This window comes from Cupressus sempervirens, chromosome 2 (assembly GCF_028749045.1).
Source record: "Cupressus sempervirens isolate cs-2001-9-10 chromosome 2, ASM2874904v1, whole genome shotgun sequence".
Classification (NCBI taxonomy): Eukaryota; Viridiplantae; Streptophyta; class Pinopsida; order Cupressales; family Cupressaceae; genus Cupressus; species Cupressus sempervirens.
In genome coordinates this window covers 396,147,231-396,174,779 of record NC_143119.1, presented here as the reverse complement: position 1 = coordinate 396,174,779, position 27,549 = coordinate 396,147,231, and the positions used below count along the sequence as shown (strand labels likewise).

General features: G+C 39.1%; 1 protein-coding gene across 9 annotated transcripts in view; it reads right to left on the bottom strand.

The window, feature by feature from the left end:
- LOC149572805 (bHLH transcription factor RHL1-like) overlaps positions 1-27,549 on the bottom strand; it is a 60,665-nt gene that overhangs the window by 7,853 nt on the left and 25,263 nt on the right. For 2 of the 9 annotated variants that reach the window (XM_089813882.1, XM_089813885.1), the window contains exons 2-7: positions 26,675-26,759; positions 26,398-26,565; positions 26,102-26,167; positions 25,083-25,148; positions 24,926-24,994; positions 24,429-24,794 (exon numbers count right to left, since the gene is read on the bottom strand). In XM_089813882.1, coding sequence (XP_089670008.1) covers positions 24,429-24,794; positions 24,926-24,994; positions 25,083-25,148; positions 26,102-26,167; positions 26,398-26,565 — 735 coding nt within the window. In that variant the 5' untranslated portion in view covers positions 26,675-26,759. Of the gene's footprint in view, positions 1-23,530; positions 24,026-24,323; positions 24,795-24,925; positions 24,995-25,082; positions 25,149-26,101; positions 26,168-26,397; positions 26,566-26,674; positions 26,760-27,549 lie in introns of those variants that run through there. The other 7 variants (XM_089813884.1, XM_089813886.1, XM_089813878.1 and 4 more) reach the window with 4 other exon arrangements.

Below are 27,549 nucleotides of genomic sequence, written 5' to 3'. Positions count from 1 at the left end.
TGAGTCGGAACTACTGTCTCAAAAATACATTGGTTCTATCCATCACCTCAACCTTCTCCGATTGTGCTGCCTATGTCATCTCAATGCTTACTGGCTGTGCTGGCTGTGCTGGCTGGGCCTCAGCCAACAAAGATGAAGATATGGTGACAACAGCATCAGAGCCTATCACATCTAGTCAAACCTAAGGTTCAAGCTCTAACGCGTGCATCTCTACTAACTTTGTTGTTGGCACTACTGGTGCAACTAGATCTGCTGAAATGTTCGGCGAAGTCATAACAGCTGTGTTTTTGTCATGGTTGTCGGTGGAGTCATGATAACTGGCGCATGCCTCTAGCCAAAAGGGGGAATAAGTGCAGTAGTGGTTGTCAAGTGTGCTAAAGTCAACAACTAGGGAGGGGTGAAAAGTGTGGACCCTAAAACTACAGCATCGCTCCCAACCTCGGCCGAGGTACTCTCCTCCTCAGAATCCACCCCATTGCTCTCTACGGTTTCCTCCCTTCTGTTGTTCGTGTGCATCCAACTCTTGCAGTACCCTCTTCTGACCGGCCGCAATTCCACCCCTATCTAAATGCCTACAATAAAATACTGGAGGTTCTTCTTGCACCAATTTCCCCCGCGGTAGAACTTCAAAGTCATCTGCTAGAACTTGATGAAGGGTTGCTTCCAGAAACAAACCGATGGCATGATGTGGCATGAAAAATGTCCTAAGTTGTAATGGCATAAACTTCTCCATTCTATCTGCGAGGACCATCACCCAATCATAACAGTACCATTCATGATGTCATTCATGTATGTAATCTAAGGCAGGGCAATGTCTGAGGCCCTACTCACCCCCGTCAACCTACTTTTCATTACATCCATAATACATCTCCAATGGCCCTCTTGGATGAAATCTCTTCGTAGTCCTCAACTCTTGGTACCTTTCACTGCAAACTCCATTTCCTCTAGTGTGAGATTGCAGCCCACCAATTTTACCCAATATTCCTTGCATTCTTGCGGCAACTTGTGATTCTTGGTCACCACTTTGTGGCCTCCTTGGCCAGGAAGGCTAAGTACCCTGCTGAAATCTCGTGCTTTGAAGGATACCGTCATCCGCTACTTCTTGTAGACAAATGTGCTTGTTCAGCTATTCTTGTTGTATGTTTCGATCATGGTTCTCAGGATCGTCTCAAACAGTCAAATAAAGAATACCGAGAGTTGTATTGCCTAATGTACTTGGGCATGGATCAGAATTTGCTTGATTAGGTCTGTATCTGCCATCTCTTGCCACCGTCTCCAGCACTCACTGCCATTCAACCCTTTGAATTGAACTATGAGATGTGACAAGTCGGTCTTCACCTTTTGTTTCTTGCTGCTGGATGCTGCCAACCCTGCAACTCGGACCTCGGAAGCCAACACTCACATTCTTTTCCATGCTATTTTCCTCCAACTGGTCTTTCCACTGTTTTCTTTTTCCTACCGATTGCATCGTAACAATCCCTTGTTTTGTCTTGTCTGTAACAAAAAAAAAGGTTAGGTTTTGTTCTCCCACAATAATGCTTCTCTGGCTAGCACTGGCTTGCCATGCTAAATGCTTTTGTTTCCTTTTGCTTCCCTGTGGATATTCTTCTTATGTCTCCTATGGATGCTCCATCTTGTCTTCGTAGCAAACAATCTCTATAGCCCAACCTACTTTTCCTCTTCTCACATGATGACCTCCTTTCTCCACAAACTCTCCTTGCAAGCGATCTCCACGGGGTTCTTTTTGTTGAATGATGATTTCTCCACGGACAGCGGATTATACTTTTCTCTCCTCAACACTTTATGGCCTTGGTGAGCTCATCGATAGTTCATTGTTTGCTCTCTCCCTGTGTATGTCTGCGAAGGTTTTTAGCTTTTGTTTTCATATATGTCCATGGGACTTTTAGCTTTCAAACCGCGGAAGGCTTCTATCCGAAACCGCGGAACAACATGCAGCCCCGTGGGACCACATGTCCGTGGGACATCTACCTATGGCTGCTTGTCCGCGGAACAGTTTTTTTTTTGATAAGTCTAATTCCCGTCTAGTATTATAGCTTATTTCGCCTTGTTGTCATTCGTGATAAATTTTCAGCTAGGACCCATTGATGGCGTCAGTGCTTTCTCGCCCATCCAAGGTCCATAGTTTTATAGAACCATTGTCGCCTACTTCTCTCACCTTATACAGTCCAAGCCATTTAACCTTAAATTTCCCTGGTTTTATCTTGTTGCAGTCGTTGTACCGAAGTACGAGTTGACCTAGCTGAAACCTTGTTCTTTTCAAATGTTTGTGATGTCATGCCTTTCAACAGGTCTGCACCACCTCCGTCGCCTATTGTGCTATCAATCTCCATTCATCCAATTTGTTCAATTGGTATAAGCGTTCTCGTAGACTCTCCATATCCCCGAGTCTATTTTCGATTGCAATTCGCAAGCTTGGTACCATGAATTCAGCTAGTACCACAGCTTCTTGGCGGCCAAACATTAACTGGAATGGCATCTGTCCGTTGTCGGTAAATGTATAATGTAGCCGACAGGTAGAATAGTATCCAAATGGGCGCGTGACGCTTGAGTCACCCTTTCGGAAAGGTATATGCACACGTCCGAGATGGACTTTGGAATCATCATAGATCATTGTAGTCATTGTAATCGAATTGTAATCTGCAAGTGCATACATGAATAAAGTACCTGTTCTGAATTGAATCGTGCTATACATGTGTTAACTTCTTACCCTATACAGTAAACATTTGGCATCGTTGCCGGGGAGGAGACTCCATTTTAGGAGGGCGCGCAGGCACAGAATGGAGTACTGCATAGCGCTATTGAGCATATGGCGGATGTAGTAGAGAAGGCTATGGGAACATAGCAAGAACACCCACTAGCGCAGGAGACAGTGATGACGGAGGCAATTTTTCTTGATGATGTCACAGCTCTAGCATCTCGGGCTCGCGAGGTTCTGGCTTTGGCAAAGACGCAAGCATTGAAGCCAGTAGGGAAGGAGAGAGAGAGAGTCATATCCTTCATACGGACGGGATGTTCAGCTACCTTTACGGTTTGTTTTGAGGAGAGGGGATGGCCCGATGTGGAGACCACGGAGATGCAACAGGATTGGTCCATGACGAGGGAACCCGAGATGGAGGGTCAAATTGAGATACTGATTCAGGGGATCACAAGGTTACACAGGGAGATATATTACACCCTTCGGAGCAGTCAGACGGACCAGCTCGGGAGGAGTCAGCTGCCAAGTTTGCTTTGGAGAGAGCAGCTTGGGAATCGAAGAGGGCGGCCTGGCAATCCGAGAGGACAGCCCTGTTAGCAGCAAAAGAACAGTTAGCAGCAGCAAATGAACAATTGACGACAGAAAAAGAAAAGATGGCAGCAGAGAAGGAGAAGGAATTGGGAGAGGTCGGAGAGATGATGCAGTCAGCCCTAGAGCTTCAATTGGAAGCGGAAGCAGAAGCAGAGCTGAAGATCAGGAAAGAACAGGTCTACAAGCTAAGGGCAGAGGTGAACGAGTTGCGGACGCAAACGGCCACTATGCCAGGGACGCATCCCTCTGTCTAGTACTTATGCATTGATGTATTTCGTTAGAAATTTTGTTAATGAATTTTGTTGTATTGTTGTCCGAAGACGACCTTTCTTTTTGGGGGGGATGATGTTGCCGGTAAATGTATAATGTAGCCGACGGGTAGAATAGTATCCGAACGGGCGCATGACGCTTGAGTCAACCCTTCGGAAAGGTATATGTACACGTCCGAGATGGACTTTGGAATCATCATAGATCATTGTAATCATTGTAATCGGATTGTAATCTGCAAGTGCATACATGAATAAAGTACCTATTCTGAATTGAATCGTGTTATACATGTGTTAACTTCTTACCCTATGCGGTAAACATTGTCCAATTGTGACTCTGAATATGGTGTGGTAGGCCCACAATGCCAAAGGCAACTTTTCCTCCCAATCTACATGTTCTTCACACGACTTATATATGATGGCCACGAGAATCTTATTTATCACCTCCGCCTAGCCATTAGCCCATGGGTAATGCAGACTTCAGAACGAATGAAAAATCTTAAACTTTGTTGTCAATAATCTGATCACGTGGTTGACAAAGTGACCTCTATCACATGTCAACTGGATAGGTATGCCATACGGTGTGATAATTTGTTCATACAAAAATTTTCGTACTTATTGCAAAGTTGTCCGATAGTGCCCATGCCTCTCCCCATTTTGTTAAATACTCAATGGCCACCACCACATATCGGCACCATCGAGCCCTACTCGCCTTCAGCGGACCCACAAAGTCTAGTCCCCAACATTCAAACAACTCCTAGGCGTGGGACGGATTTAATGGCATGAAGTCCCTCTTGAGTAGTTTGTTGGCTCTCTGGAATGTATCGCAGCTCAACACCCATTCCCATGCATCATTGTAAAGTGTGGGCCACCATAACCTAGCAAACAGAACCTTTTGTGCCATTGTGTCGGGTCCCATGTGGCCGCCTACTGGACCTTCATGTGCTTCCCTCAGAACACTCTGCACTTCTTCCATTACACATCGTCTCAGCACTTGATCAGGACCCATCTTGTACAGGAGGCCATTTATCAGTTGAAAAGTTTGGCTCCTTAATACTAGCTTCCGCCTCTTGAAATTTTAGACGTCAATAGATATTCCCCGATAGGACTTGTACCATCATGGAAGAATGGCGATTCTGAATAAGTATACATTCGAAAAATCATCATTGACCCCTGCCAGTGGCTCTCTGGACTTGATTTGGGAGAGGTGGTCCGCACTGACATGACTCTTCCTGGGTCGCACAATGATGGTGAAGGTGAATTCCTGAAGTAGTAACAACCATCTGCTAATCTTGCCTTGGATAATCGGTTTGTTCACCAAGTACATCAACGCCTGGTGGTCTACATAGAAGGTAAATGGTGTAGCCAATAGGTAATGTCTAAACTTTTGTATCAAGTACACCATCCCAAGAGCCTCTCTTTCAATGGTGTTGTAATTCTTCTCAGCTTTTGACAGTAGCCGGCTTGCGAAATACACTGGGTAATCCATGCCATGTTCGCTCGTTTGTGCCTACATTCCACCAATGGCGAAGTTTGAAGTGTCCACTTAGACGTTGAACTCCTTGTCCCAATTTGGATATGCCAATATGGGTGCCCCCAATAATCTATTCTTCAGTTTTGTGAAGGCGGTCTCCTACTCAAAAGTCCAGATGTATGGTTCTCCTTTCCATGTCAACTTGTCCAGAGGCAAAGCAATTCAAGCATAGTTCTTTATAAAGTGTCTATAGTACCCAATGTGCCCGAGAAAAGACTCGACTCCAGATACTTTCGTCTAGGCTTCCATTTCCACTATCACCCTTACTTTATCGAGGTTAGTCTTCAATCCTGACTTGCAAACAATGTGCACAAGTAGTTTTCCTTGAGGAACCATAAACCGACATTTTTTTGGATTCAATGCTAGCCTTGCCCACTGACACCTCTCCATACATTCCTGGAGTGCCTTCAAGTGGTTGTCCTATCCACTAAAAATGGACCAATCATCCAAAAATGCTCGGAAGTTGCCTATCAACATTTTGTCAAATATGTGCAAAATGATCCTCTGAAATGTGGCAGGTGCACTACACAATCCGAAGGGCATTCGGTTGTACGCATACACTCCATCCTCCACAAAAGTAGTTTTCAATTTGTCTTCTTCAGCAATGGAGATCTGGTTATAGCCAGAGAATCCATCCATGAAGGAATACATCTCATGTCCTGTCATTTCTTCCAGAATCGTGTCGGTGAACGGAATTGGGAAGGGATCTTCTATTGTGACCGCGTTGAGGCACCAGAAGTCCATATATTTCCAGATTTGGATCCCGTCCTTCTTCATGGATATCACAATTGGTGACACCCACTCACTTGTTTGAACTTTGCATATTATGTTGGCTTCTAGCATTCATTGTATTTCCTCATCTACGCGGGCTACATAGTTCTTGTTCATTCTGTATGGGCACTTCCGCATAGGTATGGCTTCGGGTACCAACTGTATGCGGTGGACACACATCTCTGGCGGAGGCCCTTTTAAATCCTTTCAAGTCCACACAAATACATCTTTGTACTCCATAAAGATTTTAAATGCCGCGGCCTTCAGTACCGGATTCCAATCCTCTCCAACAAGTATGTTCCTCAGATTCTCGGTGTCACCAAGATTGGTAGCCTCCACTAACGGCTCTTCGTATCTTATCTCTTTACCTTCAAAGCAATGGGCGGGACTCCCATTGATCTCTATGTTTCCTTCTCTGCATTCCACGAACTGTGGTGAGAATACCGCCTCATGTTTGGGCTCCTCGATGCCAAGCATGTACGTATGAAAGAGTTCATAGTCATCCATCTGCCAATGGAAAAGTCCATTCAGTGAACTAGTCTCATCTCTTGAACACTCCTCCAATTCTACAATGCCTTGTCGTTCAAATCCATTCTTCCCTCATCTGTCTAATGCTCTCCATCTGACTCGAACTCCGACGACGATGCCATTTCTTCACTTACCATTTGAGTTCGGAGATCAATGGCAAACTTCCGCCCTCTGCTTTCCATTGACAAATATTCTTCTTCCAATTGTGATTTACCTTGGCTGCCACTAGCCATCCTCTTCCAAGAATGGTGTCATATCCATTTTTCTTCAAGGGAATCACTACAAAATCCAACACAAATGGTTGCGTCCTGATGGTTACTTGTTGAGCCACCAAGGTCCCTAGGGGCTTTATCCCATGCTGATCGACACCAAGCAAGTTGAATGTGGGCGGCCACAAGGTAGGTTTGCCCAATTTCTTCCATGTCTCCTTAGGGAGAATGTTCACTCCAGACCCACCATCTATGATGGTCCGTCAAGATGGTTCCAAGGATTCCCATCTCGACCACCGCTGGGTGACGGCCATTGCCTACGATCAGCAACATGGAATTTGTGGCCGACCCTCCTAGTACTGTGGGTTTTTCCTTCATGTCCAACGGGTTTGCATAGGCATTCAATAATGTTGTTCGTAATTGCGGTACCATTTGTAATAAGTCTTGAAGTTTAATAGGTACCTCCATTTGCAGCATCTGATTCACCAAGTTGTTCTCTCCCTCCAATCATCCAGGAACATTACTTCTCATATCTTTTGCATTCTTCATCGCCTTTTCTATCTCTTTTTGTGCCTCTTGCATTCTCTACTTCTCCGTGCGGGGGTCAAGATAGGTTGCTTGCTTGGCCTGGTTGGGGGTGACAACAAAGACTTTCTCCTCGTCAATGTTAAGAAGGTTTACTTGTTTTGGGCAATTGACATCTTCGTGGTCCCCTAGACCACACCATCAGCATAATTTTTGAGTGTCATTCTTCGGACACTCTCTGGCAAAGTGGCCCCATTGGTTACATGCCCGACATTGGATTATGGGCCTTCCCTTACAATCATATTGTATCTGATTCCTATTGTCATTCCTGCCCCGTCCTCCTTGGCAATTGTTCCAATAGCTGCCAGATGTGGCATTATTGTTGCCCTAGTTCTCATTATTAGTGCCAGAAGTGGATGGTTGTTCCTATGTGAATAGTATCTATTGGCTTCTGGTCTTCATGTTGAACGGACACTCCTTTGTAGAATGACCCAAGACCTGAAAGATATCGCACATTGCCTTTTTAGGACACACTCCCTTTGAATGACCTTTCTCTTTGCACTCCATACACCAAATTTCTCCTTCCTCCATGCGGCCAGTTCCCTTCATGGACTTGAATTCCTTCCTCATTCACTCCAAGTCCTTTTGGAGGGCTTGTAATTTCTTACTAGGCTCCTTGTAGTCTACACTACTTCCCTCGTCGGAGGATTCATCACTCTCGGAGGAGGATGAGGATTTACTTCTCTTCTTCTTTTTCTTTGTTGTTTTGCTCTCACTTTCTAGATTCAGGGCACGATCGTAGGCATCTATGTATGATGTGGGCAGAACTATCTTCATTTTCCTTCTCAATGCCCCACAGAGGCCTTCTACAAACCAACATTTCTTTAGTTCATCCGCGGGTTGAGTACCCATCTGGCTAAGAAGATCTTTGAGCCTCCGATTTTAGGCTCGCACGGTGTCCTTCCCTTGTTTACAGTTATAGATCTCAGCAACAACCTCGTTGTCGTCTCATAGCAGTCACAATTCTGCTTGGAATTCTTTCTTTAGATTGTCCCAAGTGGAGATCTTTGCCTTGTCCATGTCACAAAACCAATCCACCACCACTCCCCGTAGACTAGCTGGAAACTAGTTCAACCATTCGTCTGCATCTATGACCAAGTTGGCAGTCCATATCGTTTCACATGTAGGACAATGTCGTATGGGGTCTTCCTTCTCGTCACTTGTGAACTTTCGGAGTTTTTGCTTTTGCAACATTGTATTCTTTGTCCTTGTGCCCCGGTGTCTTCCATTGGCCTCGCCTCATTTCCTACTTCCTCTTGGGTTCCCTCTCGTAGTGGTGTACGGGGTGAATGCAGAAATTGTTCCCTTATCTCCTCAAGCACCGTTAATCTGTGTCATGTTTCCTCGAGAAACTCATCGTTGCTCTATACTCACCGTTCCGACAAACTGTGGCACCCTTCGACAGTTCCGGTGCCTTCCGCATAGTTGTCGTCAATCACCCTCAATGATTCCTCTGATTGCCCCACAGTCCGATCTTCGGCAAGTTGTCTTAGCCACCACCTTCGCTTGGCTTGGATTAAATCTCCACACACAGATTGTAATTCGTCAACATCTTCCCTTGAGTTTCTATTTTTGTTTAAAAGATTGGTCATTTGACATATACCACAATATAAAAACAAACAAAACACTCTTTTATTTATCTAATCTGTATACATCATATGTCAACTCATGCGACAGTTACAGACTACTAAGTGCTCTTAGCACCACGGCTCAAAAACTCATGGTTCTGTTTTGCAATGCCGGGCATCTTGTAATGTCCCCTTTTTTTGGAGGAGTTAAATTATTTATAAAGTTATCAATAAAAATATATTACAAGATAACTTTATATTTAATTAACTCAATAAAGTGATATTTTATAAAATCATTAAATAAATCAATCTTCTAGAGGTTGTTGGAAGAAGCGATGAATAAATAAAAAAGAGGCTGACCTATCGAGAAAAAAATAAATAAATAGGCATTGAGGGCTCATTGCCTATCATCGAGATTTATTATTTCTTTTTGCTAATGTGCGTTGTGGAGCCTAGGGTTTCTTCAAGTAGTCACAATTGGCCATTGAGAATGAAAACTCTCAATTGGTACGCAATTTTGAGGGTGTGAAAGATCACTTGAATTATTGCAGCTGTGGGAAGGATATTTCAGTCCTTTCACTTGTGCTTAATTGCTGATTTGGAGTTTCAAGTGGAGCTGCACTTTCATCATATCATCTTCAGCGTTCAGTCTCCACCATTTGATCAATCCAGGTTCTTCATTTCAATCTGTAGTTGCAACAAGTTCTCAATTGTATACAGCCAGTTAGGGTTTCTCTGTAATGTGCTATGTCATAATGTTTTGGTGCTGAAATTTGCCATATCATTTGTAAAAACATTTGGTTTTCATTGAATGAATACATTGGCACTATTATTTCTTTTATTCAGCAATATATTTTAGCAGTATATTAAATTTAGGGTTTTGTTTAATGGCCTATTGGTACGGGTCATTACAGTGGTATCAGAGCGGTTTCCTACCAGCCTGATAGGGTTACCCAACCACCATTTAATTTAGTTTACAAAAGAACCAACATAACTAAGAATATGGTTGAGAGACATTTTCAAAGCCCATACAGAAGTGTGCAAGATGATGAGACTTTACAGCAACAAAAGAGGCTTCTACAGTCAATAGAGGCAAGTACACAAGCAATGATGGTTATGATGCAACATTTGATTGGGGAAAATAGGAGGAATAATCATAATAATGACCAAGATGACAGGAGCATAGCAAGATCACAACATAGGACACGATCTGGAATAGCTGACAGACCCACACGTCTTACATTCACAGAAGAAACTCCAACACGCACCCCTGATGCTATAGTAACAGATATTGTAGATTAACTCTGACAAGCGAGGAATGAGTGGGATTCATTACCAGAATATGTACAGGATGGATGGACATTTGACAAGTACTTGAACTATAGAGCTGCCAGGCAGAAGCAAGTAGATAAACGTAGTGAGTTGCAACAGGTCACCAACAAGTTGGTATTACCCACATTTGATGGCAGTGGAAAAATGGCTGCTCGTGCTTGGATTCATAAGGTGGATACTTTCCTATCTTTCAAGACGACAACAGAATTTGAAGCACTCAAGTATGCCACTTTACACTTAGATGGGGCAGCACATGATTGGTGGACACATGGCATGATCACATTGCAACACAATCAAGTAACCACTTACCAGGAGTTTGTGGATAGATTGATAGAAAGGTTTGATAAAAAAATCCTGAAGTTTATTTCCGGGAGTTAGCCCAATTGAGACAGTCAGGAGGCTTAGAACAATTTATCGATGACTTCCAGAAGCTTGCAGTGATGGTGCCTGACATTTTAGAAAGGAGGCTAATCATTTTATTCACAGAGGGATTAACTGAACCGCTCAAGGGGTGGGTAAAGGCCTTTGATCCTCCTACATTACAGGAAGCCATGAAGAAAGCCTGCAGTATGGAACTTGCAGCTCCAGCAAACCAGTTTAGTTCAAACAGTTCTTCATCATTTAGAGATAATAAAGGGGAATTCAGCAAGGGTAAACAAAAGGTTAGTGTGAGGCCTCGCCCCAACCCTTCGTAGCCTTAGTTGTTATTTTATCTTTTTGTTACTCACGACTCGAAATGTCGAGACATTATCAGATACTTGAACATATCATATTATTTCATGTTGTGTGATGTTATTTTCAGATATTTGATGTCTGTCATTTAATGCTTTATGTATATATATGTTGATGAATTAAGTAAAATGTAGGATTAATACATTGAGTTTAGAATCTTTATGGTTAAGGATATAAGTAGAATGCAAGAAACCCTGATTGATGTATGTTTCAATTTATGTGAATTTATGATACGTATACATACATATGTACATGTGATTTTCGGGACTACTGATGTGTGCAATGAGTGTGCAGATATTTTTAGCCGAGGAAAGCGACAAAGGAACATAACTGATCTCTATGTGCTAATTTTGGAAACCTTGTTGTTCGTAGTTCAAGTATTTTAAATTGAGATGTATGTATGTATCCTTATGTGATCAGTAAATGTTAGTGTTCGTAATTATGTTCTGTTAGTGTCGCTTGACACTCGTAAATTGGTTATGTTCTTCTGTATGTTGTTTAGGTTAGTTGTGTAACCCATGGACCTAAGTCGGTTTAAGTTAGTGTCAGTTTGCTAATTGAGTTCTTAATCGGGGTTAGTCATCCCTAATCCGAATTAGTGCTTAATTTGCATTTTAGAATTGTTAGTTGGTCCTAATTATTTCTTAGCTTTTGTTTGGCTCTAAACCTATTCCTAAGGCTTTAAATCATGAAATTTTTATACCCAAAGGGTATGGGTATGGGTTAGGGGTCTTTTCCAACCCCTAAGCCCCTTTTATTGACTTTTGAGGTCACTCAAAAAGTCTCTTTTTACCTTTGTGCGAAAATTGCAAGTGGTTACCATGAGTTGTCTTACCTCACCTACACTTAGTGTTTAACCATAGTGTGGGTTGAGTTAGGAGTTTCTAGAATTGTAAGTGGGTGGGAGTAGTTATTGATCCCTTTGGTGGTTGAGTTTGAGGCTTATTTAGAGGCCCTTCTTGGTCTAGTTGAAGTTGTTACCCAATCTCTACATTTAGAGAGGAGTTCTTGAAGGTTGAAGGAAGGAAAGGGAAACTCTACTCAAACTTATTCATTGCCATTACCTCTCTGTGAAGGTTGGAATTCTCATCTCCCTTGTTCAGAGTTCATTCTTGTTTTATGCTTATGCTACCTTGTTGTTGTTTCAATGTTTGTATGTTTGTGGGTATGTTGGGAAGCTTTGAAAACCATGTTATTTTTGGATGATTTTCTTTCATGTTTATGTTTGCAATTTTGAGATTTTTCTTGCATGGGTGTTTTGGTATTACTCACCCTTGGAGAGGGCAGAAGTGACCAATTTTGGGAAGGGTCTGTTTAGTCGGACTCCAACCAGTGTAGAGTCTCTTCTCAGGATGAGAAGAGGGAGAAAGGGTAGGGTGTTATGGGCCCCTACCTGTCAGCACAAACCTTGTATGATTATGGTATGTTGAAATTGAAGAACGAAAGTTCTTGGTTTATAGCCCCGATTGGGCATCTGTTTGGTGTTGTGCTTGACTTCTCCTGGTTGGAAGAATCCACCTTTCCCTAGTGTTGATTCATTGTAAATCTTTTAGTGATAACCTTGTGTGAATTTGCATGGTTGAATTGTTCTTGGTCATGCTTGTTGTCACCTGATCAGAATTTTGTTTCCATCCATGGTTCTAGAAATGTGTTGTAGAAAACATTATAAATACCTTGATGAGGATCATGAAGAAAATTCGATTAAATTGTTGAAATTTGGGATTGATATCCTATTGTAAATTGTATTTTTAAACTTTGTTGTAAATGGCAACAAAGCCGGGTTTTCTTCCTGGTTCTTTCCCGGCTGAGCCTTTGAATCAGGTTTCCCAATAAAAATGGTGATTGAGATTTATGTTGCTTACCATGGGATTTATTCGTATTTTTTTTTTATTATGTGGATGCTCATTAAAAATTAGGATGAATGATGATGGTTTAATTTAGCAAAATTTTCAAGTTCCTTATATGTTCAAAATGATAATTATGTTAAGGAAAGAAAATAACGTCTATGGTTGATGTATTGCAATCCAAGTTGTATAGGAGATCATATTAAATATGGTGTTAATATGCCTCAAACTATTGCATCCATATTTTAATTCTATTCAATATATCGACAAAAAAAAAAAAAAATACATTGCCATATATATCTTTACTTAGAAAAAAAAAAAATTTAAAAGTGTTCCAAGAGAGCAAAAACTCTTTGGTTTTTGTATGGGGAGCAAATTTAAATCCTCCTCTTGAAACAGAGAATCTTTAAAAGATTCTTTAAAATATCTTTAATATCTAAAATATGTTCTATTTCTTATTTCAAAAGAATAAAAGACAAAAAAAAAAAATATATGTATATATAAAAATAAAATAAAACAATATCTTTTCCTACCATATAAACTTTATGTCTTCAATGCTTTTCTATCACCTTGGGGTACGTCAGTTTTGCAATGATTATTTTAATAAGGTTGTATTTAGAATTGTGTTTAAATCTTGCAAAGTCAAAATTTGCTGCCACTTGGTGACATCACCGTACCTCCACCGTCTTGGTTTGCGCTAGCCCTCTTGTCATGGTTAATGTTGGTTTTGGATTAGTCTTGCTTAAAATTTTGTTTACCTCCATCTGTTGTCTCGTCGTCACCTTGCTTGGGGAAGGACCTGCACCTAATCCCCTTGGGCAGAGCGCTGTACTAATGGCAGCGCTTGATATTGCGCAGGGGTTTGGGGGTTTCGCAGGTCGATGTGACCGGTGGGTAGGAGGGAATGGAGTGGGAGTTAGGTTAGTGGAGTAGGGTTCTAGGTTGGTTTAGATGTTAGGGTGTTGTGTTAAGTCAGTTTAAATTGTTTAGTTTTTTTTTTAATTTTTTTAGCATGTTAGTTATGTGATAAGGAAATTAGTTAGTTTTAAACTTTAAGTTAGTTTTAGCTTTAGTATTATGTTAGAATGTAAGTTTAGTAGTATGTTATGTTTTTTTTTTTTTAATTTATGATTATTTTAGCTAGTATTAAAGTATAAGTTTAGTTAGTATATATTGTATTTTGATTTTGTTATAGTATTGCTAATGTGTAGTTTAGGTTAGTTAAAAGTTAATTGGTTAAGTTTTTAATTTGATTAGTTAAAGTTTAGTTATTTTTTTAATATTAGTGTTAATTTAGTTTTTGAATTATTTCTCTTAGGTTAAATTTTAAGATAGTTAGCTAGTTAAATTTTTGTTATATTAAAATTATATGTTATTCTTATTATTATTGGTTATCATTTGTTCATTTGTTTGTATCATATAAAATTTCGTTAATTTAAGATTAGTTTTTATTTGATATGAAGGATTAAATGTTATAGTATTAATTTAGTTAGGTTAATAATTATTAATATAGGCTTTGATTTAACTTGTTGAGTTAGAGTAAGTTTGTATGTTTTAAATTATGCTCTTAAATTATTCAGTTAGTCTAATTGATTAGGAAGATTAAGAAATATGTTTTCGTCTAAATATAAGATTTGTAGTATAATTAGTTAAGTTAAAGTTTTAGACTTAATGATAAGATTAATGAAATTTCTTCTTTAGAATTTGTATTAAAAGCTTGAGTTAATATTAGTGTAGAATACTAATTAATTTTGGAATATTAATTAGTTAAAATTCAGATATATGTATAATTGAATTTAGTATTTAATTTAAGTTAAATTTTGTTTAGATTTAAGTTAAGTTTTAGATTTTAGAGATGTTAGTATTAAATAGTATATATAATTACCAATATGATAAAACTCTTAAATTAGAAATTTGATTGTTAAAATAATTAACCGAGTTAATGATGAAAGATTAATGATTAATCCATGCGGAAGATTAAAAACTTAAGATGCAATGTAGAACACCTTTATTTAAACTGTGATCACAACCTTATCAAACTTAGAGCACTCTAATTATTATAATTTTAAAAAAAAAAAAAATTGTGTTTTTGCCCTCGTAGTTTGGGCATGACAGTTAGTGACTCAAAAGACAAGCTAGCTACACCTTGGGATAAGGAAACACTTAATGACCTGCGTAGGAAGAAGCTATGCTTCTTTTGCAAAGGTCCCTATGAGTTTGGTCATGATTGTCCTATGAAGCCTAAGGGGAAGGCTAACCGGGTGATGTGGGCTTATTACGAAGGTTCAGATTCAGACATCTCAGAGCACCATGATGAGGATCCTGATGAGGCAGAGGGTGAACAAGAGGTAGATAGTGCTGAGAAAAAAGAGGCTCCAGAGATACATTTACAGGAGGCACGTCTGTCTAGTATTCAAAGAGAGGGATCTTTCAGATTTCGGGGAGTCTTGGCAGGACAAAAGATTATTACTCTGTTGGATACATGTGCCACACATAATTTCATTGATGCACGATTTGTGGAGAGGCGTGGACTCATTCAAGAGGAGTTCGAGGGACTGAGAGTTAAGGTAGCTGATGTATATACTCTTCGTTGTGATAGGATGGTGCGAGATCTACCTTTGCGCTTGAACAACTATGAGTTTAAGGCGGACTATCATGTGGTCAACATGGGTGACGTGGACATAGTACTTGGGACGCAATGGCTAGGTTACCCTGAGATTGGAGGATATGGAGATACGATTTGTGGTGGATGGCAGGACTCATGTGCTGAAGGCTATCCGTAATGGTGATGTTAGGACTATCTCATTTAGGCGGTTGGAGAGATTAGCCAAACATAATAATATAGAGTGGGCGGCAATATGCGCTTTGATGCCTATCCAGGAGGGGCAACACAAGATTGAATATCATCCAGATATTCAGAAATTGAGAATCAAGTATGGGAAGGTATTCGGTGAGATTCCACCAGGCAAGCCACCAGATAGAGGTATTGAGCACATTATCGAGTTGGAGGAAGGTGCTAAGCCTGTCATGATCACACCATACCGGCACCCAAAACGACTCAAAGATGAGATCGAGAGGACCATCAACGAGTTGCTAGCAATGGGACACATCAGACCAAGTAAGTCACCCTTTGCATCTTCTGTTGTTTTGGTAAAAAAGAAGGATGGTACTCTACGAATGTGTATTGATTACAGGGTGTTGAGTAAGAGAACTATAAAGAACAAGTATCCCATCCCACGCATTGATGAGTTGATAGACGAATTGCATGGGACTTGTTATTTCACAAAAATTGATTTGAGATCAGGCTATCACCAGATTAGAGTTCAAGAGCAGGATATTGAAAAAACTGCTTTTAGATGTCATTACGGGCATTTCAAGTTTGCAGTCATGCCTTTTGGTTTGACTAATGCACCTGCCACTTTTCAGTCCACTATGAACAAGGTCTTCCACCATCAGTTGAGGAAATTTGTGCTAGTGTTCTTTGATGATATTTTGATCTATAGTAGGACATGGCAGGGACATTTAGAGCACTTGGAGATAGTATTAAGCATTTTATAGAGCGAGTCCTTGTATGCCAAGGAATCCAAATGTGATTTGGGGATGACAAAATTGTTGTATCTTGGACACATCATTAGTGCGGAAGGAGTGCGAATGGATCCTAAAAAGATCCATGCTATTGTTGATTGGCCACCACCAGAGAACCTTACACAGTTAAGAGGGTTCCTTGGTCTATGTGGATTCTATCGCAAGTTTGTTAGTGGCTACTCACGACATGCAGCACCCATGATAGATTTGCTGAAGAAAGGGGCATTTGTGTGGACTCAGGAGGCACAGGAGTGTTTTATGCGATTCAAGGAAATAATGACTACATGCCCAGTATTAGCATTGCCTGATTTCACGAAGCCATTTGAGCTTCAATGTGATGCTTCTGGAGAGGGAGTTGGTGTTGTACTCATGCAGGACAAGCATCCTATAGCTTATGAGAGTAGGAAACTCAGAGGGCCTAAGAGATCATTCAGCATATATGATAAGGAGATGCTGGCCATCATGCATGCCTTGGCCAAATTCAGACAATATCTTGTGGGCAGCAAATTTTGTATTAAAACTGATCATAGTAGTTTGAGGCACTTTTTGGGACAGCGGGACCTGAATGATCGTCAAGAAAAGTGGGTGAGTAAGTTACAAGCATATGATTTTGATATCACATATGTTAAGGGGACACAAAATATTGTTGCAGATGCTTTATCCCGTAGGCCACACCTCACTTCTATTATTCGGGTATCAGAGGATTGGCGACACTTGATTGTAGCAGAATATGACAAAGACATGTGGACCTCTACTATAGTGGAGGGAACAACAATTGACACTAGATACACTCTCATAGATAATTTGATCATTTACAAGAACAGGATTTACTTAGTCCCAGGATCGAAAGTGAAGCAGTTGATTTTGAGAGCATTCCATAATTCACCTACAGCAAGCCATCCTGGGTATTTCAAGACTTACAGGTTAGTATGAGAAAGGTTCACTTGGAAGGGACTTAAGGCTGATGTTTTGCAGTATGTGCGAGAGTGTCATGTTTGCCAGCAGAATAAACAAGAGCACACTTATCCAGCAGGGCTCCTACAGCCACTTCCTATTCCTGACAGGAAGTGGGAGTGCATCTCTATGGATTTTATTACGGGCTTGCCCAGGGCCCAGGGGCGCGATTGCATCTATGTGGTGGTGGATAGGCTAACAAAATATGCTCACTTCTTCCCTATCGCTACTACATACTCAACAGCTCAGGTGGCAGAGGTTTTCTTCAGGGAGATTTTTAGATTACACGGTTTTCCTCGGAGCATTGTGAGTGACAGGGACAGTCGCTTCATGAGTCACTTTTGGCAGGAGATATTTTGGTTGTGTGGCACTGAGCTTACACCTAGTCCCAGTTATCACCCATAGACTGATGGTCAAACAGAGATTGTAAACAAATGGGTGGAAGGGTATTTGAGGAATTATGTGGCAGATCAACAGCGAGCTTGGGTCAGATGGATATATCTCTGTGAGTATTGTTACAATACTACATATCATATGACTATACAAATGACACCCTTCATGGCACTTTATGGTTATGAGGCACCTAGTTTCTTAGATTTGTTGTTGGGAGACAGTCGAGTACCCCGTGCAGGTGAACTATTACAGGAAAGTAAGGATATAGTTGCTACTCTCAAAGACAACATTGCTAGAGCTTAGAACCAGCAAAAACAGTATGCAAACAAGAAGAGGATTGAGCGTAGTTTTGAGGTAAATGATATGGTTTACCTCATATTGCAGCCATATAAGCAATCCACTCTCAAGAAGAGTGGTGTAGAGAAACTCAAGCCACGCTATCATGGACCATTTAGGATCATCAAACGAGTTGGTGAGATGTCTTATGAGTTGGAGCTTCCCACAAACAGTACAGTGCACAATGTGTTTCATGTATCACACCTCAAAAAGGCGTTGGGTCAGAATGTGATGCCTTCTATTGTATTACCTCCCTTGGATGATGAGGGGAAACTGATCTTAGTGCCAGAATCCATTCTGAATAGTAGACAGAAGCAGCTTCGCAGGAGAGTAATCAGAGAGTATCTGGTTAAGTGGAAAGATTTACCTGTTGAAGATGCTACTTGGGAGGGAGAAGTGATTTTGCAGCATCCAGCATTAAGATTGCTTGAGGCCAAGCAATTTTAGGAGGGGCAAACCTGTAATGTCCCCGTTTTTTTGGAGTTAAATTATTTATAAAGTTATCAATAAAAATATATTACAAGATAACTTTATATTTAATTAACTCAATAAAGTGATATTTTATAAAATCATTAAATAAATCAATGTTCTAGAGGTTGTTGGAAGAAGCGATGAATAAATAAAAAGGAGGCCGACCTATCGAGAAAAAAATAAATAAATAGGCATTGAGGGCTCATTGCCTATCATCGAGATTTATTATTTCTTTTTGCTGATGTGCGTTGTGGAGCCTAGGGTTTTTGCAAGTAGTCACAATTGGCCATTGAGAACGAAAACTCTCAATTGGTACACAATTTTGAGAGTGTGAAAGATCACCTGAATTATTGCAGCTGTGGGAAGGATATTTCAGTCCTTTCACTTGTGCTTAATTGCTGATTTGGAGTTTCAAGTGGAGCTGCACTTTCATCATATCGTCTTCAGCATTCAATCTCCACCATTTGATCAATCCAGGTTCTTCATTTCAATCTGTAGTTGCAACAAGTTCTCAATTGTATACAGCCAATTAGGGTTTCTCTGTAATGTGCTATATCATAATGTTTTGGTGCTGAAATTTGCCATATCATTTGTAAAAACATTTGGTTTTCATTGAATGAATACATTGGCACTATTATTTCTTTTATTCAGCAATATATTTTAACAGTGTATTAAATTTAGGGTTTTGTTTAGTGGCCTATTGGTACGGGTCATTACACATCTCTCTCCTCGTAGAAATTCTTGAGGGTCTCCTGACGGTGTTCCTCGTGTTCCACTTCCTCCCTGTGTCTCTTCTAGGCCAGGTATGCTTGCGCAATCAAACGGGGGAGTTGGTCTAAAAATTTGTTCATGGTTGGGCTTGCGTGCATAGCATCCCACACATTGTCTGGTGTATCCTCGTTCTCCACGGCTTCTCTCCGTACGAAGGTTTCCAGACTTAACGCGGTATAGGATGTGAAAGTTCTGCGTTGCCTCGTGCTCTCCTTCCAGAATTTATGTTTCGTCGTCCTCGTTCATCTTCCAATTGTCTTGTACTGTTATTCCCATTTATCTTCGTCCTTCCATACTACTCTGGATTAGAACTGGCAATGGCGCCAAATGTTCAGCCCATAGGTGAACAGGAAAGAAACATGTAATGAATTAGAAGTAACAATGCTATATATTAATCAAATGCTTTCTGCACATAACAACAATGTTCCATACAACGATGATGATGCAAATACATAAGTGCAAGCCATATTTATAATATCTGATATAGTGCTAATAAAACGACACAACCATGTTCGCACCAGAAATCACCTAACTACCTGTTTTGCTGGATAACAATTGTGCTTCCCCAAAGAGATCAGCTCTTCTCTTCTTGCTGTGACATATCTCTCCTTTTTAGCTCTTATCAGCTTCTCATATGATTTTTTTTTACTTGTTCAATTCATCCTTTTTGAGTGCCTTTTTTGCTGCCTTGCACTCTTCGTCATACCAAGGGTTTGAAGGGAAAGTGTTGCTGTCCCTCTTTTTAGACCAAGATCTTTTACATGCTTCTAAAGCATGGAAAATCCCTTCCTTAGATATTTTATTGCTCGCTTGACTAGGGAGTTGGATAAGTTAATTCAGATGGGCACATTGAAGTCTTTGAAACCTCAACCCCTCTTTGCTGGGACTAGGAAACAACAGGCTTCAAGCAATCAAGGGAAGACACAAAACAAACAGAAGGACAAGGAGACCAAAGAAGACTAAAAATCTGAGACCTCCAAAACCTACACTAGAACTACAAAAACAAGGGAAACTTAAGAAAGAGAAACGCAAGCATATGTATTGCAAGAAACTTGGGCATGATAAGCACTAATGTATGAAAAAGCATATTGACCACCTCATACATCTTCTTGGGAAGAATAACAAAGGGGTTATTGAATCTCCATCTTCATCAAACCAAGAATCTGCTAAGACAAAGGAAAAAAAAAAAGCCGTGTTGGTAATGTTTCTACATCATCAAAAGGAAAAGCTATTTGTGCTACTACAAGTATTGGATTAGGGAGATGGTTGATTGATCTTGGAGCTTCACATCATATGGCTTCTTCAAGGTGTATGTTCTCCTCTGCAGTCATGTTATACCACCTATTTTGATGGGTAAACAGATCTGTTGATGTCAAGGATGGCACTTTCAATGATGTATTGAGCAAGCCTCACTTGTCTAATAATCTTCTTTCCATCTATCAGAAAATTTATGATGAAGCAGGACTCTGGAATTTACACCTGATTCAGTTATCAATAGAGATTTGCAAAGCAGAGAGATTATTGCTAGTAAGATGGTCCATCATGCATCTCAGGTATACCTTTTCAGACTTTGCTTCTGATGATGGCTTTGACCCTTTGACCATTGATCACACTTCTTAGTGTGGACTATGATTCTGAGGAAAAATTGGGTCTTCACTATTCTCAAATGCAATCCAAAGTGCATGGGTGCCACCTATTGTTGCTTCCACAACATTTAGTGTTGCTTCCTCGAGACCTTCCAATGATTCAGAGCAACAGGCTATTCATCATCTTTCAAATACAGATACATAACAAGATTGTTTTGTGAGTCCTATCTTGCAGACTTGGAGGACACGTTGAGGATATTCGTACTCTTTATTGTTAGCTACTATGGAATCGTATCATCTTCTTTAAATGTTGTGAGAGCATCTTCAGACCCTCTAATTCCTTCTCTACATCGTCATTTGTCATAGTTTGGAATTAGTGTGGAGACCTCTGAGTAGCATTTGAAGGAACGATCATCGCTTCTGGATTGTGTTCTACATTTGTTTCCATTATGTCCCGGATTGTCATCTTCATCAATGCGGCCTAGAACACTTGATTTTATTGTGGAACCTTCCAATATCAACATCGAGACATGTAAGTTCAAAGACTTCATTAGTTTGCTTAGGAGGGAACTATTCTTAGTCTTTCTATTTTTAACATAGACTTAATTTAGCGGTTCAATGACTATTCTTAGGCTCACCTAATCTTAAGGTTCACTAAACTTAGGTGGCTATCTTTCTACTTGTATCTCCCTATTGTTAGTTAATTCAATCAGCATTCAGCCACTGCATTTGTATTTTTTGTTTATTTGCAGCTATGAGCACGTGTGAGTTTGACTCACATAGCTCAAGTTGGTACAAGTATCAACCGAATTGACCTTGTGGATACTAGATTTTAATCTCCCTTGGATACTTTTTTTTTTTAATAATTTTTGGGCCATTGTAGCATTCCGTTTACAATTTTACATGCTTGGAATTCCATTCCTTGGGTTTAAAACAAGAAATGGGCAAAAACTTGGGTACTACATGATAATGTAATAATTATTAAAAACAAAGAAAAAGCTTAAAAAATAATATCCATTACATACAGTGTGTAACTGTATAGATTAAAAACAAACATTATACACAAAACAATCATAAAAATTTACATACAACTCGTAAAAAAATTGTTATACTTTCAACTACAGAGGTTTATGCATACAGCATACAGCTAGTCCTAAATTATCATGAAGTTCTACCATAACAAATGGCCTGATATTTTGGGGGCAACCCTATGATTTTCTACTTAACTGCTTAAATTAAGGCTTAAAATTAACTTCTAAAAAAATCTAATCAAGTATACAAAAAATTAAAAAATTCCCTTACCCTAACCTTCAAACTATAATTAAAGTCTTCTGTCTGCTACAGCTATATGTGTGTTTGTGTGTTATTGGTTAAAGCATTGCCCTCTCATTGAAGTAAACTGTAAGGTGGAATTCTCAGTGGTGATTCTTGGTCAAAAACTATTCCAAGTAATACTTAAAAGGAATGTCCAAGTTGTTAGTCTAAATGATAATGCTCTTAAGGAGCCAAGTCTTAGTATCATCAAACTCAAATACTTTGTTTAAGCTATATTTGGAAGCTATTGGAAATTATATTAAGTGGTTAAAGCATTGCACTCTCATTGTGGAACCAAGTCTGAATCATCCAAATGACATCTAAGGTGGACTTCTAAGCGGTGATTCTTACTTTTAAACTATTCAAGTGATACTTAAGAATTTCCAAGTTGTTTCTAAATGGTTATGCTCTCAAGGAACTAATTATTAATATCAGTGCACTCAAATGCTTTGTTTAAGTCTGAATAATCGAAATGACATCTAAGGTGGAATTCTAAGCAGTGATTCTTACTTTTAAACTATTCAAGTGATACTTAAGAATTTCCAAGTTGTTTCTAAATGGTAATGCTCTCAAGGAACTAATTATTAATATCAGTGCACTCAAATGCTTTGTTTGACCTACATTTGGAAGCTACAGGAAATATTTAATTTTTCCAATTCAAGAAAAAAGTAAAACACAACATATCCCTGTAATGCTATTATGTTTTAAGCCGTGGAGAAAAACTATGGAGTACTCATGTCACAAAATGGCAGCAAGTTGCTAATGTCACTGAGTTTTGAGGGAAATGCCCAGTGATATTTTTAAGTAAAGTTCACAAAGCCGTGTGTTTTTGCCCTAGATTCATCAAAAACCATCAAGACCTGATAAAAAAGCAATTCATAATGAAACAAGATTTTTCCTTTTAGAGTTTTCAAATGTCTTCAAGGAAAAAAGACCAGGCGACAGAGGCACTGCACCAATCCATGACTCTAGGTTCCTATTCAATGAATCTTTCAGATGAATAGAAGGTGATGTTTCATGTAATTTGTACTGTATATATCTATAGCTAAAATTACCATTTCAATCCCTCCAGATTCATGTCTTCAAATGTACAAGTCAAAAAATCAAACCATTCAGACATTCATCTTTCTTTTAATAGTGTTAGACATCAATATTGACATTTTAACTTTGGTATTTATTCATCTCTGTTCACAGCTTATGATCCTTGATGCTATTTTATTTCTTCTTTTCAACGTTTTCCCAAGAGGCTACATGAGAATATTCTCTTCTTTAGTATTTGATAGGCACCAGCAGATATTGGTATTTAATATCTATGATTTATTTCCAGATATCTACTAATAAGAACTATTGACAGCATTAAAAAATTTAATATCTACATTTTAATAACTGCATTCACATGCTTGATAATATGGAGGGTGGAAAGAGCGGGCTGGGGCATGTAAAATTTACTTCCAAAGTTGCTTCTATTATGAATCTAAATAGCAATGTGTTTTAGTCCAAGTTAATTTAGCAAAATCTACTAAATTGAGGGGGAACTGCTGACTATCAATTCAATAATTGTATGCTATCCAATAGAACTTTAAAAATATGTAGTTTTCAAATGTCTAATAAACGTGCCAAGATATTTCCGAGTTCTTGAGTTTTTGCCTGGTCCCAAACTTTTCCAAGTCTCGAGTTTTTTGCCAAGATCTGATATTTTTAATAAATTTGAGCCTGCCAACTTATTTCCAAGTCCTGCTGAGTTATTGCTGAGCCCAAGTTTTACAACTATGATTTGAAGCACACTCAAACAGCTTCATTGTTGCTCCCTGTCAAATATCTTTGAAAATCACCACTCCAAATTCCTTGAATTTTCCATGTTCCCTGGGTTTTCAGCATGCTACCATGCATTTTCAGAAACTGTGGTACCATTTATGAATTTAATGATCCTGTTCTCTCACTGCATGTTATAACATGTTTTTCACATTGCACTCACGAAATCAGACTTTTTTGTGGATAACTTTTAAATGTTCTAAACTTTAAGAAATGGAAAGTATTCACAGCCCTCAGGAGAAATTACAGGATTAGAAATTGACATTTTAGCTATAAGTTCTTCATTCAAACCGTTGCTCACATAAGATAAGAAAGTGGGCAACTGGTCAGAAATATCTTTAAGAAGCAAAATATCTGGTAACAAAAATAACTAACCGTGGCAATCAACAAACATATTGACCTAAGAACTTGCAATTAGACAAGCCTTTTCAGTCGTACCCCTATTCTTTTTTCTATGTTGGAAATACACTTCAATTCCAAATGTAACAAACTTGAATTTATTTGTTCAAACATGAGAGTATCTCTCTCACCATTTTTGTTTCTGACACTTCATCTAAAGAGCCATCGCTTCCAAAACCAGCAGCTCCAATTCCAACACGAGGTGAGCAGTTATTGAGAGGTAATGTAGTGAGCTGTGTTCCTGAACTTTGTATGTCATTGGCACCATCCACAGAAGCTGCTGACCCAGCTCCCAGCAGAGGATTTCCACTTGAACTTGATATGGCACTGGCCAGTGCAATTGGCATCAGACAGAGACCTTTATTTTGCAAATACTGCATAGCGCTTGTCATATTAGACTCCATGAGCTTTGCAACTTTGTGCTCAAAAGCTAGACCATCTTCTGGCAGTGATTGACATGCTTGAGCAAGAGCTGTTGATCCAAGACTACCAGATCCCTGAAGAGAACATCAACTAGGACATTATTTATTCCAGCAACTGACAGACTTGTATACAACAGTCCACAGCACTTCCTCAGGGTGCCAAGATAACTGCAAACATGAGATACATAACATAATTGAAGACACACCTGGGTAGGAACATCGGCAATTAGAGGTGCAACTGCACCTGCCCCACCTAACCTGCTCATGCTCAGAACCTGCATAAAACATCTTCAATTTAGAAACAAGGACTTCCAACAACCACAAGATGCAAGATTAGGAAACCTTTAAGTTTAAAACCACAACCTTTACTTGCAGCTGTAGAAATTTGACATATTCAATTATTTCATCCAGCATAGATGCTTTGTCTGTCTGCATAAGGAAAAAGTTGAGAATTCAGAAGCTCCGCGTAGAGAATCTTGGTATATCAACAATCACTAAAAACTGATACAAAGAAGTATATCCTCTGCAATTCATGTGCCCCACTTTCTCTATTGTTCCATCTGTCATGCTAGCCATCATAATGCTAGGAAGCAGAAATAATTCTCAAACTAAAAAGACTTTCAAACCAACCTAGTCATTATTTCAACGTGACTCTCTATAGTTATTTTATTAATTTTTATCTACGGTAACCTTCACATCTAAAACTTTATCTGAGATTGTTGTAACAATTTATTTCGCACGACTCTTTCTAAATATTTTATTAATTTTTATCTACAGATCACCTTCACATCTAAAACTTTTTCTGAGATTGATGTAACAATTAATTTGCATATGCAGAAAAACTATAAAAAAAAAAAGAATGACTGACATTTTGTTGCCCATGTCACCATATGTATATTGAGTTTATTTAAATGAGGTTCTGTATAAAAGTGCAGTTTACACAACAATCAATTTGCATCTGCTTAGTTCTTAGTTTAGATCACTAATGTGCCACTAATTTTTCTGGAATTTCTAGTATGTAACATCATTTAGTTTTCCATTAATTATGACTTATGGGATCATCCTTTCACAAAGTATTTAAACATCCAGGGGAAAAAAATCTCTTGCAATGCATGAAATTATCCTCAGGTAGGACTACACTTTTTGCGTGAAAACAATAATTTGATTTTCCTTCACCTCGTCAATAGCTACATTTGATTATAAAATTTCCATCAGAACATCAAAAACAGTTTGGAAAAAATCAGAACACACTATTTCAATAGCTACTGAAATGAAAGCTAAGAAATCATGATAATATCCTGAAAAAACTAATAATGCAATGATAACAGTCTTTTCAATCCAACATTGTATTTACTAATCAGCATTTAGTTGCCCCATTATACCTTATTAGAATTTGGAACAAGTTCCTGCAAAGCCTTCATCCTTTCTGCAATCCTTTCCCTTCTGAGCTGCAAGAACCAAAACAATATATCAGTAGGCATCACTCTTCAAGATCAACAACACTTAACATAAACTCACCCAATCCTTTTTTTCCAACACACCCAATCTTATTTGCCAATTATTTTTCCATGGCTACCAAAACTCTTTATGGCTATGTAAACCACTGCAAAAAGAAGCCCATGGACATACACATTACGAGGATTCTGTAACAATGCTTGAAATGGGAACATTTTCTGACCCGCTCAGCTATACTATGTGGATCAGTAGCTTGACCTCGACGAGCCCTCACGCGTTGTCTTGCACCGCCATTAACAACAGCACCTGCAATTGCTGGTGCTTGATGTTGAGGAATACCAGAATGATTTCCATGCTCCTTTGACACATTTCCTTGGTCTGACTGCAACATCTGAAAACCAACATTACATTGCAACAGTGCAAGTTCAGAAAAGGTTCCAGCATATAGTAAATATAACTACAACAATAAAATATGAGACAAGTAACATAAATCTGAATACCTTCTTGATGGAATTCTGTTTGTCCACTTAATGTTGGCAATTTCTGATCTGCCTGTCCCTGGATGTAATTGGTAAAATCAGTTCCCTGTAGATCATCAAGTGCCAATCCACATGATATATTAAAAGATCACAATCTAAGAGCTATTTATTGACGAGTAGATTACATTAGAAGATTTGCAACAATTACATCACAAATAACATCTACTAGTCATTATGAGGTGGCAAACTACGGCGACAACTTCTAAATCTCAAATAGCTATTATGCATATCATAGATACAAACCTAGTTTGATACAGGCATTTGATCTCACACCATGAAGTTAGCAAACGAAGCTTGAGAAATGGAAACAAACATTGTCCTATTTCATGAATCTGAGAAAAGAATGATGGCCCTCCTAAAAAAAATCAAACCCAAATGATGGAATCATATCCTCAATGACCTGGATGACCTTGCTAGACACACAGTGGAGAGAGTTTTAGGAGAAAGACATTTCAACTATGCCAAGTCATGGATAACCAATAGTGACATAGTAGGTACGTGCATAGCTTGTCGGTTTCAAGCAAATCTTAATAAATGGCACATCTTGAATTTGTGCCAAGCTGTTTTTGATAACATATGGCTTAAAGTGTCAAACAATGTTATTTTGAGTGTCAACAAAAAGGAAGAAATTCCTTATCCTGAAGAATACATGGATGCTCCTACTGGGAGTTTGGTTACTGTTAAAACTCAGAGACACCTATTTTTGGTCATCGAGGATCATGTGGTCTTTGAAAATATATGGCCAGATATGGAGAAAACCATTTTCTTCCTTATGCGTTGGTTTGGAATAATTAGGGAAGAAAAATTCAGAAGGATAGAGGCATATTTCAGTTCCT